General features: G+C 35.1%; 2 protein-coding genes across 5 annotated transcripts; one reads left to right on the forward strand and one right to left on the reverse strand.

The window, feature by feature from the left end:
• Positions 1–137: 137 nt before the first annotated feature.
• On the reverse strand, positions 138–4112 carry LOC129320201 (protein Dr1 homolog). 4 transcript variants are annotated; one of them, XM_054965485.1, is made up of 6 exons: positions 3894–4112; positions 3651–3713; positions 2949–3038; positions 2387–2481; positions 1248–1316; positions 138–493 (listed from the first exon to the last, which is right to left on the reverse strand). In XM_054965485.1, the coding sequence occupies exons 2-6, from the start codon at positions 3703–3705 to the stop codon at positions 332–334; spliced, it is 471 nt and encodes a 156-aa protein (XP_054821460.1). In that variant the 5' UTR covers positions 3706–3713; positions 3894–4112; the 3' UTR covers positions 138–331. The 4 variants fall into 4 exon arrangements, with proteins under 4 accessions (XP_054821460.1, XP_054821459.1, XP_054821461.1 ...); XM_054965484.1 differs by having other exon boundaries at positions 3809–4112; XM_054965486.1 differs by having other exon boundaries at positions 138–490; positions 3867–4108.
• A 1893-nt stretch (positions 4113–6005) lies between these two features.
• LOC129320020 (G patch domain-containing protein TGH) lies at positions 6006–19090 on the forward strand. The gene is made up of 16 exons (XM_054965147.1): positions 6006–6392; positions 6957–7047; positions 7147–7241; positions 8235–8338; positions 9211–9272; positions 9369–9443; positions 10970–11121; positions 13065–13140; positions 13225–13311; positions 13409–13483; positions 14164–14302; positions 15477–15966; positions 16174–16458; positions 16539–16667; positions 16906–17124; positions 17946–19090. The coding sequence occupies exons 1-16, from the start codon at positions 6258–6260 to the stop codon at positions 18867–18869; spliced, it is 3138 nt and encodes a 1045-aa protein (XP_054821122.1). The 5' UTR covers positions 6006–6257; the 3' UTR covers positions 18870–19090.
• The last annotated feature ends 91 nt before the right edge of the window (positions 19091–19181 follow it).

The raw sequence follows: 19181 nt of genomic DNA on the forward strand, positions 1-19181 counted from the left end.
AATTAAGAAAACAGAGATCCATTGTTTCAGCTCAGGGTACCAAGTCCTTGAATTTTTATCAATCTGATAATATTAGCAGGCGCGAGGATGCGAGAGAAGAAGCAAAATAATTTCACGAAATTACAAATAGGGGAAAGTTTTCATGAACTCTCACTAATTACATTAACTTCTAAATATATAGTTTCATAGGGTTCAAATAACTAGCACATCTGCCTCGGCAAGCGAGTTAGTAAATGTTTTTTTTTTTTTTTGTACATAGAAGAGCTACTGAGAAGCAGAGAGATGCTTTGCCTATACTTGAAGAAAATAATAAATATATTCTAACATAAAGTTAGCTATCTAAAGTTTGGCCAGCATCCGGCTGCTTGGAAGCAATGGCCCCACCATTCATTCTAGCACGCGCCTCTGCAAACATCCTTTGCTGCTCCAGCAATGCTTCCTCCTCAGTCATCTCAGCTCCATTGCTCCACTTGCCAGCCCTTAAAGAGTCCTGCTGTAAAACAACCAAAATCAGTAGCAAATAAATTTACTCTCTTTTCAAGTTTAACCACAAGCAAGAACACTAGTCCATAATTAACTTTCCAATTTTAACTGGCCAGTAATAAGAGTGTCCTCCTCCTACCTCTCATAGGGACCAGCAGTAGTGACGTGTACAGGGAAAACAAGCTATGGGATAGATAAGCTGAGCATTCGTGTCATGAAATTCAGACCATTGATCGACCAAACATCATACTGATGTCACAAAACACAGAACACTTGATTCAATTTAAATTTTAAATAACATCATAGTTTTAACTTTTAAGTTTCTTTTTTCCAATATAGCTACCGCCGCAAGCATGGGTGGACCATATAAACTACCAGAGATTTCATGGGTGACATTGATTTTTGCAGCCAAACAATGCGTGGGCAGTGATCTCAGGTATCATAACGAAATACCCTGTGGAAAGTCCTAGATGTCAGCCCCACTTTGACTGGCTGGGGCCCTCGTTTAGGGAACCGTCCACCAGGCTGCAAGTGCCCCCTAAGATAGTCACCCTAGTTGGACCCGGATTTGAAAACACAAATTCCGCTTCCATTAGGGATGGTACAGATCAACAAGGCCAACTCCAGATTTTCATGGTCTTTTCATACTAATGCTCACCCACAAAGAAAGAGCGGGGGGCGATCAAAAGGGATAAATTCTTGAGAAATAAAATATCATTCTAACAATTGAGAAGAACAAGAAGCATTGAAAGTAAACAAAGTACATTGGTCTCAATCCTATGCTGCTCATATGCTGCATAAACTTCCTCAATGTACTCACTGAATCCAAGAACCTGAATCATCAAGCAGATGTAAGTCAATGAAAAAAAAAAGAAAGTTTCACGCAAGTCGATAAATAATACTATGTAATCCAACCAATGTTCAAAATTTCACACGAATGTACTTGTGATTATGAAAAACAAACTTGCCACGCCAAGAAAGAAAACAAAATGTATTGAAGTAAAAAGACGCTTATGTAGTAAATAATAGACTGTTGGCAAGAAGCACGGGAAAGCACATAGTAAGGATGGAGCAGTGATTAAACCAGCGGAAAAAATTATGGGGGTCTAAAGAGGGATAACATATTATCCCAAGAAGAGAGGAAAGCTAAGCATAAATCCAATTGCACGCAACATGCAGCAACTGAAGGTTATCAGATCATGAAAAAAAAAGAAAGTAAAAAGAATGGAGTGGGGGCAAAGAAGATGGCAATGCAACAAATTACAACCAAGCTACTTTTTTCTTTCAGAAAACAAATTAATTGAGGGGAAAAAAAGAAATTGCCGCTGATCTTGATCCTATCCAATATTGACATAACTTCCATAAGCTGCATCAATAAGACCTTTTATCCAATGGTGATTTTCATGTCAAAGATGAAGCTATATGGTGTGTATTCCACTCCAATTCAAGTATCCAACTAAGAATTCACGACCATTTATAATCACGAGCCTTTTCCAAGGGTTTAACACCCACCAAATTCACCAAATATCTACCATTACAAACAAAATGGGAAGCCACTTCTATAAACTGTATGTTAATAACATGATAAAGCATATAAAAAAGAAGCCAAATCAATTACCCTTGAGAAAAGTAAAAACTGGCCACCATTTGCCATAGTACCACAACAAAGGAACGAAATATAAAAACCAATATGGTCACTTTACAATTAAAAAGATACATAAGCATAAACAGAACAACAGCAAACCAGAGGTAATTTTTCTTTCAGATAGAAACTAGAGATGAAAATTAAAAAGTAAAATGAAATGCATCACTCTGAAAGAGACCATTTAAACACTAAGATATAATCAATTATCAAAGCAGGAAACACACATAGCTTGAGTAATGCATTAGGCAGATAAATAACCTGTAAAGCCTTCAATACATGCTCTGGTGCAATTGTCCTTTTATCCTCTCTATTACAGACATCATTGGACTCCGATGAAACAAGGTTTATAAACTCTACAAAAATATACATCAACCAACAAAACATATTCAGTAATATAATTGAAGCCTAAGTGTCAAAGAGAATTCAAGCAATGCAACATTTTTTTCTAGTTAATTAACATGGATATACTAAGAAGAAAAAGAAGACAACATAAGAATAACTTTCACATGTTCATATTCGTAATATATAAGACAGCAGAGTTAAAAGAGTATTTACTAAATTTACAAAATATGTATCCAAGAAAAATTCACAAACGAATAAAATTATTGGAATTTTAAATATATTTATAACCAAATTTGGAACAACATGTTCATCAATTTATGCTCCCAAAATATAACCAAATTGACATTCTACATTTGCAAGTAAAGCTTGATAGACAAAATCATTAAAATACAGATTGAACAAACAAAGGAGAAATGACTACTGAAATTTAAGAATCAATAAGGGAATAAAACAACAAAAGTTACATAGCAGTTCTCACCGACACAACATTCAATCAATAGATCTTGTGCATCTCTTGCAACACGTACATCAGGGGGTAACATCTCTTTAATAATTTTTGTCATAGTTGCTGGCAAAAAATCATAATTTGTTTTAGCAAGTGAACAAAGCTATAAGGCATTAACGAAATTAGCAGCAACATCCTGAACAGGTGCTAGTAATAACTAGGAAAAAGACAAACATCCATAGTGCAAGATCCTCATTCCAAGTAAGAAATATATATATATATATATATTCAGCCAAGTATGGCTTGTTGATGTCAACTCGTTAACCAGAAATAAAAGTTCTGCGCCATTTATGATCTCACTTACCGTCCAGTTTAACCACATTACGTTACTGTCCAGTTTAACCACGTTAGGTTATTCAGGCAATATATTCAACAATTTCAAATCTAAATTCAAAATTGAAAGTATCATGAAGATGTCGCAGAAAGAGGCATGTGAAATATTCTAATTTTTAAATTCAGTCATCTGAACTTCTGGATTGAGTAAGCGGGTTAATTCAAAGAAATATCGGGATGGCAAATTTTTGCTTATAAACCCAAATGATCGAGTTTCTAAAAAAATCAAATTTTCAATCTCCCAGAATCATCTTGTCCATCCAAACAATTTGCAGATTGAGTTTGGGAAGAACAAATTAAGATCAATAACCAATCAAACTCGCAAAATAGGGGGGGAATCACCTTTAGGAAGGGAAGCATCTTCCTTTGATTTCCCAACGATGTCCATCGAATCCATATTTTCACCTTAAATCCAATTACACAAGTTGTTAATAGTTATTGCACAGATTTTCACATCTAAGAGAAGAAGAAGAAAAAAGAGGGGAAAGGAGAAAAAGTACAGATCTGAAACAGAGCGCCCAATAAGGATGAAAAAAAGGAACCAAATCACCGAGTTACCAGATCGAATCAAGAAGGATGACGAACCCAAATCTGTCAAAGAGCGAGCAGATGCCGAGTCAACCAATCGAAGATCCGAGTTGCAGTAAGATCAGAAACAGGAGGGAGGACGTCGTTGATATATGGATTTATCAGAGATGGACATGGCGGTCTGGATAAGAGATCAGGTTCTCGCTCGCAAGCGATTAAGGCGACAACAGTACCCCGAGCGCGTCACCGCCAGCTTTTTTCACGCGCAGAAGGAGCGCGTTGTATGTGGTATCAATGCAGACAATGGATATGGGCTGGAAAAGGGCGGGTGAGGGATCCCTTGTCATTATCCACTATCAGTATCAATTACCAAATCAAATTTATATTTATATTTATAATAATAATAATATTATTATAAGGGAGTAATTTTTTATTCAACATATAAAATATTTTATAATATTTAAATTATTTTTTAAATTTAACATTTTTATGATTAATGTAAAAATATTAATATGATTGTTTATTATTAAAAATTAAGGGGAAAAAAGTATATACAATGAGAATTGGGGGGAGTATTTTTTTAAATATAATGAAATTTAACAAAATATTAAAAATAAGAAAACTAAGAAAACAAATGTACAAAACTAGAGTATATCTGTTAAGGTGAGTTTATTTTTGTTTATTTTTTAGATGAGATCTGAATCATTTAAATTTTAATTTGAACCGTGCAAATTTAAAGAATTATTTTATATTATGTTTAATTAAACAAAAATTTATAAAATAATTTTAATAAATTTTTTATTTTTAATATGATTTAGATTTAATTTAGAGGGGTCAATTAATATTAAAATTTTTATAATTGATGTATATTAATTATTCAATAATTTAAATTGTGCAGAGTACATTTGGACAACCAATACACATTAATTATAAAAATTTTAATATTAAATTAATCTTTTTAAATTAAATCTATATCAGATTAAAAATAAAAAACTTGTTAAAATTATTTTATATTTTAATATAAATATATATGAGAATACTTTAAATCTGAACTGTCCAAATTAAAATTTAAATAATCCAGATCTCATTTTAAAAAACTGACCCTGTCATGGTACTGGCATGAAACTTGATGGAAATATTTTTTCTGGGGTCCTTGAAAGCTCAAACGGGATACTGGAGTCCGGAGACTTCTAAGAAAGCTTTATTAGCCAAGTTAATATGGAGCTCTTGACGATGGTTTGGCAGCGAAAGATTCAGTCAGGGTAAATCCTGCCATGATGAGAAGCCAAGGAAATTTTTAGAAACCAAGTTAGGTTCTAAATGAGAATGGATGGATTGCGTGGAGAAAATAAAAGAAAAAAGATTACAAGCATTTGTTCAAAACAAACATTGGGACACCGGATCATCAAGTGGACAGAACATTGGTTCAATTTAATTAGAGGTCTTTAATTCAATTTTGGCATAGTTAAATATCCACGCCAGAGCAAAGTCTAAATATATCTTGGGCCGTTAACATAAATACTCATGTTGTGATGCTTATTTTCTAATGTCCAAACTCCAAAAACATTTAAAACATAGAATTGAAAATAAAATAGGTCTATAAAAATTTTATGAATAGATGATATGTTTAATCTATTTAAGAAATATTAAACAATAATTCATATAATAACTAGTCTCATCTTAGTGAACCTCCTTATGCATAGGGTTCAGTTTTTTTATAAAATCACCAAAAAATTCAAGAAAATAAATTAACTGAGTAAAAAATTCACATCGGTAACAGTGAACTCATTTTACTCTTACATACTATATCAGTAATAAATTAGTATTAGTAATAGTAATAATTAGTAACATATTAACAACTTGAATTAAACAGATGACAATTTGATTGAAACTTGAAAGGATTTACTTCTCACCGAAAAAAATATATTATATCATGATTAGTAATTATTTATATCTGTATTTTTTTGACCAAAATTATTTATAGCTGTATTATTAATTTTTAGTTAATATACTTTATATATTTCTATAATATAAAATTTATTTATATAAAAGTAATTATCTTATCAAATTAAATTAAGAAAGTCCCCTACCCTTTCATGTTAAAAAAAAAAAAAGGAGAGAGAAAAAAGAAAAAAGAAAAAAGAGGGAGGGTATGCACTGTGTCTGCCAGTCTGGGATCTGCGGATTTGTGAATTCAAGCATTCAGCTTGAAACGTCCGCGGCATGTTATCTTATCACCGCTCGGTTTGCCCCCTTCTTCCCTTCCTTCCCATTCTACACTCGTCCATCGTTGCTCTGCAGTCTGCGTCAATTCATTCGATTTCCCAATACCAAAGCAATTTTCAAATTTCATAAATCATTTCCCTCAATCACGAACATAACACTCTAATCACAATTTGCACCGATACGAGAAGGTTTTAAATGGAATCGGAAGATGATGATTATGTATTTTATGGAACGCCAATAGAACGCGAGGAAGATATTACTAGCCGTAAGAAGAAGGCCGTTGCTGAGGCTTCCGGTCACTTGCGAACCCTTCCGGTTTGGAAGCAAGAGGTATGGTTTACTGGTTCCACTATGATTAGCTACTCTGATTCTATTATACCACTTGGATTCTTTGAATTCCCTGAAACGTGCAGTAGAATTCAATTGAAAACTCTCATTCTCTTGGTGGGCCTTCTGGAAATTGGCGAAAATGTGCTATGGATGTGTCTCCGATTGTAATGTGATACCTTAATACCAAGGTAGTTTGGCAGGATAATCCTGAATGACCTTAACTCATGATTTGCGACTGTATCGATTGAACGAATGATCAGTATATGCGTATGCGTATGATTTCCCATAGCTACGTCACTTTGTATGAAGTTGGCTTGAGTTGCCGCGGCGTAGATTGCATGAAATATTCAACCATACCTTGCTGTTTGAATGCGGTGCAAAGTGTATATGCTAGCTACACTTACAGATGTTTCCGGTTTTTACTTTTGCACAGGATCAATGTTGTTTAGTTCCTTCGCATATATTATGGGGTTGGAATTCTCATCAGCTAATATTTTGGCACGACTTATATAATGTCCACTTGTAGCCCAACTTCAATTAAAATTTTAATCTCACCATCTCCAGGTCAGAGATGAAGAAGGGAGGAGGAGATTCCATGGAGCATTTACAGGAGGGTTTTCTGCTGGTTACTATAATACAGTGGGCTCTAAGGAAGGTATAATTCATAATGACCTTAGAGTGCTTCCCTTATTTATTTGAAATTTCGCAAGTAAATTATGGGTTTCAAGTTTCAACCTCTTGGATGAATGTGTAGGGTGGGCCCCTCAGTCCTTTACATCGTCTAGGAAGAACAGAGCGGAGGTCAAACAGCAGAGTATATTGAATTTCCTGGATGATGATGAAAAAGAGGTATGGTTTTGAATAATTTTATGTCAGTATTAGTGGGCATATATGAATATCAACGTTGCTCATGCGTCATGTTTCATTATGCTCCAATTGTATTCATGTTGAATCGATGTATGTAGTTAAGTGATACCAAACATATGAAAATTTTAATCTATCAATTTGATGTTGTTTAGTGAGGCCCAGTTAAATATTTGGGCTTACCTATGAAAAGAACTAGCCTTAACTCCTGTGCAAATGCACAAAGATTCAATTTTTTTCTTTTTTTATAAAATCACAAGATATTAGAAAAGAAATCAGCATTCACATCAATAAATAATAAATGAACACCACAATAACAATACTCAGCGATTCTACTTTTATATATTATATTGATATTGATGATTGCATCGGGACCTACCAGGTACATCGCTCAAGTAATGACTTGATCATGTTTTACTTATTGATTGATATTGAAATATTGGTGCATTTCTATATGCATCTAGTAGTATGCCGTTTCCAGTGTTTTTCACTTTTTTGTTGTGATGTATGCTTTATTGAGTGTATTATGGGGCTTTAAGGATTGAGCAATGCTTATTCTTTTGTGTCTTGTCTAGATGAATCTTGAACTAAATTTTGTGCTGACCGTTGGCAATATGATGCACCTAACTATTTTGGGGATATTTGGTATGATTGGCGGAAAAGCATTCCTTTTTCATTGCAGATAAAAACAAGATATATAATATGTATCATATCTTTGTTTTCAGCATGTAATAGTATTTGTCATGTTCTATTATTAGCTTTTATTTTGGAGCACAAAGGACGTTTCAAACAATCAATATGCAAAATTAATTTTTCTATTCCATTTTTTCCATCCTAATTCATTCTATGTACTGAATGGCCCCTAACATGTGAGTGTAACATATGCAGTCAACTAGGGAGTGCATTTGTTTGATTGGTGGTTTTAATCTCTATCTTGTCATTCCTTTTAATTTAACCCACCCTTCATATGTTTTATAGGAATTGGAAGGTCGTTTTTTGGGGACATCTTCGCAGTTCGACACATTTGGTTTCACTGCTGCTGAAATTGCTCATAAACAGGCTGAGAAGGAACAGCAAAAGAGGTTTTTTTTTGGCAATTATTATTGAACTTTTGTATTCATATGTCAATGGACTTATTTACATATTGTTTTTTTCTTGGGAAGAAAAAAAATCCATTGGTATATTATACTTACAAAACTGGAATTAAAACATGTTTGCTTCTTTGAGAAATGTACATTATGCTTTACACTTGTACATAATGGTGCCATCAACTACTTACAACTGTTTAATTTCCTTTAGTTCCGTGATGATTTTTCTTTTTGGGGGAAATTCTGCCAACAAACATCTAAAGGGTTTGGAGAGCTTCACTACAGTGATAAAAACTGGTTTCTTTCTTTCTTTGTTTTCTTTTGAGTAGAGGATATGCAACTCCTGTATTTTATTCATTTTTTTAATAAAATTTTTCACCTAAAGACAGAGAGGGAAATAAAAGGATAATAAAGCATAGTGCTTATAATTTTTTCACTTTCAAGTTTTGATCCAAATAGTGGTCACTCACTAGATAATTAAATGCTAATTTTTACTCATTGTTTTTCTTGGTTCTGGAAGATTTAAACAAAAAGTTTCACATTCTAATATAATTTCTCAGCTTAGTTGCAATGAGTATTATGTTTGAACTTGTGGCTTGATTACCATTGGATTTGGTGATGTGTTCTGATAAATTTTAGAGGCTTCACATTGCAATGCATTTGACTGTTTCCTTGCAGTAGTTTAATATTATTCCTCCTTGAATGGCTACATTCTCTTTGTATCTTTACATCTGTTTGAATATGATACTGTAACATTGGTTCTTATAACAGTTGTGAATTATATTAGTTCTGTCTCTTTGTTTACCTTTTCCAACCATTGTGACAATTCTTTGGAACTTGTTTATTTTTTTTACTATTCATTGTAGGCCATCAATTATTCCTGGACCAGCCCCTGATGAATTGGTTCTTCCAGCCACAGAGTCTGTTGGTCTGTTCCACTGACTTGATTTAGTAATGTAAATCTGAGTAGTTTCTTCTGTAAAAATGCTTTATCTCTTTGATCTCTCATATTATATTTTATTAGGGGTAAAATTGCTCTTGAAGATGGGATGGCGACGTGGTCGATCAATTAAGGATTCACATTCAAGTGCACTCCATGGTATACTTTTCTAGAATCATTCTTCAATTTTTTTTCTTGCGTTTGCTTGGATATCTGGCTAGCCTGCTGACACAAATTAATCAAATATAAATTGGCTGCTTCTCCAGGATGAACTTCTCCTTTGATTAAGAAATTTACTAGTCTTAACTAGAATGAACCTACTTTTTTTACTAGTCATATTTGGCTCATGCTCTAATACTTTATAAGCACGTCTTTCTATCATGAAAGGTGTAGTACTGTTCTGGCAATAGACCAATTTTCTTATCTTGGCTCATCCTCTTCACAGTTAAATCATAGGATCATATAGCATTTGCATCGTCGGATTATTTCCCCTCTCTTTAATCACATTGTGATCGGGTGTCACATGTTAAAATTTTTAATTTGCTGAAACTCATACTTTTCATTATATAGATAGATTTGAGGTCTATATTTTCAGTGGGGTTGCCGCTTTAAGTATAAATTAACTTGAAGTAAATCTAGCAAATGCATATGAGTTAAGGGAAAATTATAATATTGCAAATGAAAACTAATATCAGAAATAGTCAAATAAATCTATATATAGTAGTTAGTACATTGGTTTATTTCTCTGTTTTGTATCTTTTTTTAATGTCTTCTCCATTCTTTCACTATATTTTTTCTGAAGGGTAAACGGATATTCAAATAATTGCATGTACTAAATCAGACGGTTGTGAGCTTTGATGTTTTGTTGCTCAAAATTTTTTATTCTTTCAGGATTATTTTTGTTCTTATGTTATAGTGACTTATTGTGTCTTCTTATGATGAATTTTCCCTCTCTCTGGTTGGATCTGGCTCTTACATTATTTGGCATTAAGGGCTCTTAGGTGAATTCTTTAAGTTGCTGTCTAAATTACAGCGTTCAAGAGTTCCATAGCTTCTTTGCCCCCCTTCTGTTATCTTTTGTTTTCTAAAGTGCACCCTTGTGTAGTACTGATTCTCCTTTACAGGTTTGGCCTTGATGGACATTCTGGAGATAATTTTTTTGTAAAAAGAAATTGTTTTCTTGTATAAAGCTCAATCTTATTTTAAATTTTGTTATGGTGTTTGTCAGCATCCACTTAAAACTTCAGTTGGTCTATATTTAATTAGTTCTGGAACAGATTGGAGGGATGATGGGAGGTGGCTGCTCTTAGCTGATTCGATATACAAAGTTTATGGGGACTGGGGAGTGAACAAAGCCTAGTCAAGTATGATGTTATCTTCCTAACGTGAAAAGGAACTCTCTAAATAACACTAAAAGTAATTAAAAAAAATTATCCTAGTGTCAACAGACTTGAAGCCCCAACCAGTTTCCTTTTGATTTTATTTTTGGATGAAGAAAGTATTTTTATCTTATATCGGATTTCCTAGCATCAAACTAGTTGATCATTTTGTTTTATTTTTGGGTTAAGAAATTATTTTCATCAAATATAGGTTTTACCTCGTTTTGGTCTGCACTAGTTACATTTCTGTCCAGGTGGGAGGTTTCTTGAGATGTGTCTCAAATAATTTAGTTACCCTCTGTTCAGACGCTAGAAGGCAAGCCCGGAGAGCTTTTATAGCATTTAGTATGGATGATCCAGAAGTGCAAACTACTGATTCTGAGCCTTTGAAGGATGATATACATAATTCTCTTGAGGAGACTGTAAATGATGATATTTCATCTTCTAAACTCACACCGGTGAGAAATCTTCCCTCACAAACTTTAAATGTTTTGCTCATTTTTTCTCCTTGATTTTTCTGACTAGAGGATATCTTATCCTCGACATTTTGTACTTTCTCTTCTTTACAATATGATGTCTCTCTCTTTTTTTGTGGCAAATCTTATAGAAACAATTTATTTATTATTGCATGGTAGAAGTTTTTTTTTTTGGGGGGGTTGTTTTATTAGGACCTCTGGTCCCTTTGTCCAATATATGATAATCTTCTAATAACATCTTACCCAATTTAATCTAAGTTGTCTGGCATTATTTTGACCAACCTAGAAATGTAGTTAAACATGCACCTAGATCTAACATGAAAAGTTAAAGTCAGTCCTCAATCTTCATTGTAAAAGGGAATGTTTGCTTGGTTTTCCTGGTTGGGTGTCCTATGAATGTTGTGGAGAATTTCTTGACTTTATAAACTATATTTAACCTTATGGCTCATTTGGTAGCAAGGAATTGGAGGGAGAGAAGTGGAAGTAGATGTGGAACAGATATTTTTGTTAGTTTGGTACGTTGGCAGCGAGTTCTCAGTACAACTCAGTTCCATCAAAATTGATGGAAGTGAGTTCCATGTCACCTAATGGAATTGGGTTCCATTTCCTGGATAGACTCCTTTACCCCTAGCTTCTCCTTCCCTCTTCCATGTCCTTGCCTACACTTACTGATCCTCCACCTCCGCCAACGATGGTCCTCTGGCAACAACATCGGCGATGAATCTCCAACAGTGACTATGGCTATGATTCTGGGTTGCAATGCAGATCTGGATTGCATAAATATGGAGGAATCACCATTTGGGTTTCAGATCCGAGAATCTCTGTTTGGTTGTGCTTCTTCTCCGATCCCTCCTCTTCTTTCTTCTCTTCCACCTTACTCTCGTGCTCATCATAAACGTTCAAATATTCACAAATATGGGTTCTTCTAAAGCAGGCCATGTTTGAATGTGTGTTCAAAAGCACGAGATAATTGTCATCAATTTCTTTGGATTCTTCTCCTACTTATGGATCTTGCTCTTGTTCTCTTTAGCATTCACTCAAATATGGGTTGTAGATCTCCATCCTTTCCTCCAGGTAGCAAATTTGTGTTTGAATATGTTCCATGATTTTCAGATCTGGTTTTATGAAATCTGATTTTTATTATTGTGTTTGAATGCTTTGTTGATTGAGTATTGTAATCATCTTCCTCAATTTTTCTTGTGGACTATGGTTCTTTTCTCCAATGGTGATTCTTCCATGATAGTCGCTTCAGGTGCTTGTGGTTCAATGGGGCTTTAAAAATAAAAATTGGGGGTATTTTGGTCTTTTCAAAATATAAATACAATATTAAATAAAATTTTAATCTCATTTCCATTTGTATGCCAAACATACTTTTATACCCCGCTTCCACTTCTACGTCCATAAAAAACACTTCTCTGTACCAAACTGCCATTAGGGTGTGAAAGGATAATTTTTTGTTCATAGAAGGTAAGACATAAAAGAGGAGGATAATATATCCTTGTTGAGGGAGATAAGCAAAGACCCAGTATCTTGAAATTGCAACGAAGCTGCCCAAACGCTCTGCATATCTGACAGAGACAAACCCTTGAAGAAATTATTAACGTAAGATAAATAATCTGAAGGCCAAGAACACCCTTGAAGGCTTGTGTGTCATAATTTGTGTATTCAAGGAATGTATCTTGGCAAGATTGGCATAACTGCAACATGATCTTTTCATATTTGTTTCAAGCCTCTCCCTAAGCATGAAGATTTTTGTTGTGTATGCTGAAGGTAAAAATAATCTGATTTTCTCATTACCTTGGGCACAGATTAATTCAATCCTTTTGCTTTTTATTAAAACTTACCTGTTATCTCAAATTTTATCTGACATTTTTACTTTCATTCATGACAGACATTCAGATTTTATCTTTTCTTCTTTTTCCCAGGTTTACATACTCAACCCAAAGCAAGACCTTTATGGTTTAGGTTTTGATCCTTATAAGCATGCTCCTGAATTTAGGGGTATGCTCTTTCTTGATCTATTTATGGAGCCTGTGGTCTGATTGCTAGGACTTGAGATTTTATGTATTCTTTCTTTTTCTCCAGAGAAAAAAAGATTACGCACATCTAGCAAAAGTGGATCTGGGTATAGCAAAGGTTTTTCCATGAAAGATAGTCTTTTTGGTTTGAAGTGTAAGAACTTGATCCTAAATATATTCTTATTAGTGGTGCGTATCTTGTCATTTGATCTTGTCCTATTTTGTATTAACTTCTAGTTTCAATTCATCAGCAGGAAAGGTTGCCTCTGGCTTTGGAATTGGAGCACTTGAAGAACTTGATGATGAGGATGTGGATGTTTATGCTGGTTTGTAGTTTGACTCTGTCATGTCATATTATAATTGATAAAACTTGGGGGTGATGCTTGAGTTTTTTCCATCATGGATGTATTATAATTGAAATTGCACTTCCTAGTGAGAAACCTAATCAAATGCACTTTCAGTTCTCCCTTGTTAAAGATAATGCTTATTGCTTGAGTTTTTTTCCATCATGGATGTGTTTGTGTGTCTTTGCACTTTTTTTTATTTATTTATCAAAGGATAAATTTTTCTTATAGATACGGTTGAGAAGATGAGTGAAGCTTCCATCAATTTAAAAATAAGAAGTGAAACTTGAATCTAGTACAATAAATCTTCCCCCATTTCATTGAGTTTCTGCTAAAGAAAACCTTCTATATGCTCCAGATTGAGAAAAAGCATAACGAAACCTCAAAATAATCTGATATCACATTAATGTTGCCCTTTAGTAATTGAGCTTAAGAGATTTTTTTTCTGTGCCAAATCTCTGATATAAGTCTATATCTCTCCATTCACTAAACAAGTCAGCAACTGAGTATAATACAGCTGTTGAAAAATTGGATGCCTTCATTATCAGACAATTGAGGTGTGCATCCAATAATTATGCAATGATTTCATCATTAATTTGCATATTTCACATTAATAGAAATGTTAAATTTTCTATAACTTAGTGATTTTTTTTTTTTTTTAGGGCATGAATATGAAGATACTTTTGTTCATGAAGTTGAGGAACCTTCAAATTTGGAGAACAAGAAAAAGGTTAACCAAAAGAACCAGAGTAATCTGCCTGGCTTTAGGGTTGCATCCAATGCAGACTATCAAATGGAAAGGTGAGTAGAAGCAATTTATTGTGAAATTACAATGATGATTTTAAATTCTTTTTAATGGTACATGAGTTGGAGCAAGACGGAATATTTGCATTATAATTTTGATTAGAGGTCATTCAGTATCAGTTTGGAAGTGAAATTAGAAGATTAGATTATACATCAAGTGAAAAAGTTTTGATATTTGGGAGTTATTATTCAACGAGATGCGGAAATTGATGAGAATATTACACATAAAATATAAGCTGGGTGGTTTAATTGGAGAAAGGCTAAAAAAGTTATTTGCGATCGTAAAGTACCTAGTAAACTTAAATGGAAGTTTTACCGAACTGTTATAAGAGCAATTATGTTATGTAGTAATGAATGTTGGGCTTTAATAGGACAACAAGAGTATGAAGTTGGAGTAGCAAAGATAAGATCGTTGAGATGGCTGTGCATACACGTAAAGATAAAATCTGAAATGAGCACATACGGAAAAAGTGGGCATAGCACCTATTGAGAGAAAAATGATAGCAAATCATTTGAGATGGTTTAGATATGTACAAAGAAGACTATGGGAGGCACTAGTGAGGAGAGTAAAAAGGATAACTTTGAGCTCTGTTAAAAGGAGTAAAGGAAGGAAAGAAGAACACTTTTGGAAGTTGTTAACCAAGACCTCTTAGTTAACAATAATAAATGATAGAGCATAATGGCATCGTACAATTCATATAACTGACTCCACCTAGTGGGATAAGGCTTGCTGTTGTTGTTGCATTCAATTACTCGAGATGTCTAGTGCACTGTTTTTAGTTGATTGTAATGTTTGGAGGTAAGATCCAAGTTAAAACATTGTGATGATTGCCTTTGGCCAAAGAGAACACTTTTGGAAGTTATTGACTGAAACCTCTTAGTCAACAAAGTTTTTAAAAGTTTGGTAAATAATAGAGCATGATGGCATCATACAATCTATATAGCCGATCTCACCTAGTGGGATGAGATTTGTTGTTGCATTCAATTACTCGAGATGTCTAGTACACTTTTTTTAGTTGATTGTAATGTTTGGAGGTAAGGGATCTTAGATCTAATTTAAAACATTGTGGTGATTGCCTTTGGGAATTAAGGTTTTCCAATTGACTATCTTTCTCTTCCTTTTTCATCCATCATTCAACCTTTAAAATGAAGTTATTAATTGATTTTTTAGATTTGAAGTTCCTGTGATTCCCAAGGATTTTGTACCCCACCACACATTTTCTGGACCTCTGGAGATTGACCACAAGCACTATGATGTTCCTCCACTTGAGGTTCCTCCTCCTGAGGATGGCAATTTGAAGATATTAGTTGAAGGGGTTGCAAATTTGGTTGCTCGATGTGGTAAATTATTTGAGGATCTATCTAGAGAAAAGAATCAGTCAAATCCATTGTTCAACTTTCTTTCGGGAGGAACTGGCCATGACTATTATGCAAGAAAACTTTGGGAGGCACGTCAGAAACGCAATCATCAAATTAAGCAGCCATTTGATGGGAGAATGCATTCAGCTGCAGGTGTGCAGAGGCTGACTGCTGAGAACCGAGGGCAGATCTTGGGGGAAAAGCCTTTAGAAAGAAGCTTCCAAGATCCAACCCCACCTGTAGCTTCTGATGTTCATCTCCAGTTTAATCTCACAGATACATTCACTAAGCCTGCATCATTTGTAAGTTACAGTCTCTTTGTGTTGAACTCTCAATTAGAGATCATCTGTATTTTGCTTCATGTACTTGGGCTGGCTGACAAGTATGTGGCTTCGGTTGATATCTAACACTGATTTAATTTCTTTGGCAAAACCTATTGTCATTTCCTAGGAATCTTAACAAGGGTATATCTAGGCCCTTGCTGATCTTTCTTCCTTCCTTTTTGACAGAGTAAGTTACCAGAGTTTGAGAAGCCTTTCAAAGATGACCCTGCGAAGCAAGAAAGATTTGAGCGGTTTCTGAAGGAGAAGTATGAAGGGGGATTACGTTCTACTAGTTCTAGCTTAGCTGGTAATATGTCAGAAGCTGCTCGTGCTAGAGAGAGACTAGATTTTGAGGCTGCAGCAGAGGCAATAGAAAAGGGAAAATGTGGCAAAGGAAGCAAGCTGTTCAATCCATCTTCTATGGATTTTGCCCCAGCTGGCACCTTGCAATTTACTTCTGGTGGAGTAGAGGTATAGATAAGCTGATTTTTCTGCTGTTTCTTTCCATGTAGCTTTGTATTTAAGTTGTTTGACATACCCTTTGCAAACAGCCAAAGAAAGATTTGCAAACTGAAGATTCCTTAGCAAAGAAAATTTACCCCAATAGGGAAGAGTTTCAATGGCGTCCTTCTCCCCTTCTCTGCAAGCGCTTTGATCTCATTGATCCTTACATAGGGAAGGTATTTCAAGTAGCCTGCTGCATTTCTTTCTTTCTTTTTTTTTTTTAAAGTTGTTTACTTGCTTAATATAGGATGTATGATTTTCACTTCTTGTATGGTTGATGAGGATTTGTTAATTAGTGGTTTGAGCCAACTTCTCACTCATTGACTGAAATGAATTTATTATGATAGCCATGAGGAAAGTGGCAAAGATTTTTTCTGTTAAAATTTTATATCAGACGTATTATGTCCTTTGCAGCCTCCTCCGGCTCCGCGGATTAGAAGTAGGATAGATTCATTGATCTTTACATCAGATTCAGTCAAAGATGCGAGGATTGAAGAACCAGCTAGCACAAAGAAAAACATCTCACATGCGCCTCAATTTGGCAATGACAATGCAACAAACAAAGTTGCCGGGAATGAAGCTGAGGTGGATGTAGAAGTTGAAAATGTTGAAAGGCCAGTTGATCTTTACAAGGTATTGGTTAATTAGTCGTACATATTTCATCTGGTAGGTATCAATACAGACACATTACATTCTGCTGGCTTTCCTAGGGCGTTAGTGGTTCCTTGTTCCGCATGCATTCCTACCCTTTAAGGTCAAATTCTCATCAATTAGGATAGCATTCCAGATATGGAACTGATGAAACAGTCGACAAAAATAAAGAGAATATGAGAAAGATATGAGAATATTAAAGAGGGAAAACATCAAAAGCATAATCTGTAGGTTATAACCTCCAAAAGCATTCAATTACCCCCCAGCATTTCATAGATTAGAACACTACAATCTAATTCAATACCTTCCCATTTGCCTTAAACCGTTTTCCTGAATGAAAAGAGATCCTTGTCATAATTATCAATAAGCCCTTTTCATTTGTTGCAGTCTCGTATTGTTTCAGATCAGAGAGATGTCTTTGCTGTGGATTGGGATCCGCCACTTTTAGAGATATTTGAACCGTAACTTTCATAGGTAAAAAGACAAAAGATGAGACATAGTCCTTAAGCGCCCCTTATTTCGTGCATGCAGGCCCCCCATCAATTTAATTCTCTTTCGCGCTCTGAAATTCACTGTGCCAAATTCTCTAGAACTTCAAAAGATCCCAATCTCTATTTTCTGTGACCACTGTCATTTGCACCCTAGTGAAAGCTTTTATTAACTTCATCATTCCTATTATTTTTGTGTCCCAGAGTACCTAATCTGAAGATTATCATTATCCGCTGACGGATTTATATGATGATATTCATGCACAAGCTATCTGTGCCTAACTCTCTGTTGATAACATTTTTATACACCTGCAGGCTATTTTCTCTGACGATTCAGATGATGAAGGCGAAGAATCTAATGTCATCAAGGAGCATAACCAAGAGAAAAAAGCTGAAGTTGCTAATACAGCATTAAGCCGTTTGATTGCTGGTGACTTCCTGGAATCTTTGGGTAAAGAACTGGGGCTTGAGGTTCCTCCTGACATGCCTTATCCTGCACCAAAATTCAGAAATCCTGCCCCTCAGAATGAAACTGCTAAGGAAAATGCAAGAAATGACATCCCAAATAGAACTAACGGGGAAGTCTCCTTAAACCAACGTTTGATGCATGCCCAGGACGATACTGCTGGCATATCAGAAAGTGACCTCATTTATGGAAATGTTCTTGGAAGTGGCAGCAGTAAAGCCAAGGGAACTAGTACTGCTGACGGCATGTCAAGTAAGTTCGATAGGGAGATGGATGATGACAGAAAAGTCAAAACACCTCGAACTCCCCGCCACGATTATGGTAGCGGTTCGTCATCTGAAGAGGAAAGGAGCAGAAAACGCACCAGGCATGAGAGTGGTAGCATCAAAACCAAGGGAGCGGGTATCGCTGACAGCAAGTCAAATAAGTTCATCGGGGAGAAAGATGGTGGAAGGAAAATTAAAACAGCTTCAACCCGACATCAAGATTATAGCAGTTTATCATCTGGAGAGGAAAGGGACAGAAAACATGCCAAGCATCATCGACATAGGAGGCGTGATTCAGGAAGTGATTCGTCTGGTGATGATAATGGAGATCCTTATTGTTCAAGGTCCAATGGGAGAAACAAAGGGTCTTCTCGAGAAAAGAGTAGAAGTAGAAAGCACTCAAAACACCACGACCGTCGAAGACGAGACTCTCCAAGTAGATCTTCTCGTCACAGAAAGGAGAAGGACCATGCAGATGCCAAAAGAGAGAAGAAGCGGAGGGAGTGAAGGAGAGGCAAGTCCTTTATTTTGAAATAAAATCTTAATATACGTTATTCACTAGTTCGTACAGCTCATTTCTCAAATTCTATACAAAGATCAGGATTCAAGCTAGCTTGTTGTAATTCAAGTAGAGGATTGTTTTAATTATGTTTCAGATTGCCACTGCTTAGCGTGTCTGCTTTGTTTTGACACGTATACTGAAGAAAGTAGAGGATTATTTCTATTTTCGATGGTGTTAGATTCCCCCCCCCCCCCTAGAAGTAGGGAAAATCCCAAAACCCGTCTACAACCTACTAGAACCATGAAGATCCATGCAAT

Source organism: Prosopis cineraria, unplaced genomic scaffold (assembly GCF_029017545.1).
Source record: "Prosopis cineraria cultivar Desert tree isolate PC_DT_omini unplaced genomic scaffold, ASM2901754v1 PC9, whole genome shotgun sequence".
Classification (NCBI taxonomy): domain Eukaryota; kingdom Viridiplantae; phylum Streptophyta; class Magnoliopsida; order Fabales; family Fabaceae; genus Prosopis; species Prosopis cineraria.

Coding starts and splice junctions, on each gene's coding strand:
- LOC129320201 (XM_054965485.1), bottom strand. CDS start 3,705: ATGGATTCGATGGACATCGTTGGGAAATCAAAGGAAGATGCTTCCCTT. Junction 2,482..2,948: donor ATTGATTGAATGTTGTGTCG/GTGAGAACTGCT, acceptor ATATTTTTGTAG/AGTTTATAAACCTTGTTTCA. Junction 1,317..2,386: donor ATGTATTGAAGGCTTTACAG/GTTATTTATCTG, acceptor TTGATGATTCAG/GTTCTTGGATTCAGTGAGTA.
- LOC129320020 (XM_054965147.1), top strand. CDS start 6,258: ATGGAATCGGAAGATGATGATTATGTATTTTATGGAACGCCAATAGAA. Junction 11,122..13,064: donor CATCTTCTAAACTCACACCG/GTGAGAAATCTT, acceptor TCTTTTTCCCAG/GTTTACATACTCAACCCAAA. Junction 16,668..16,905: donor TTGATCCTTACATAGGGAAG/GTATTTCAAGTA, acceptor TGTCCTTTGCAG/CCTCCTCCGGCTCCGCGGAT.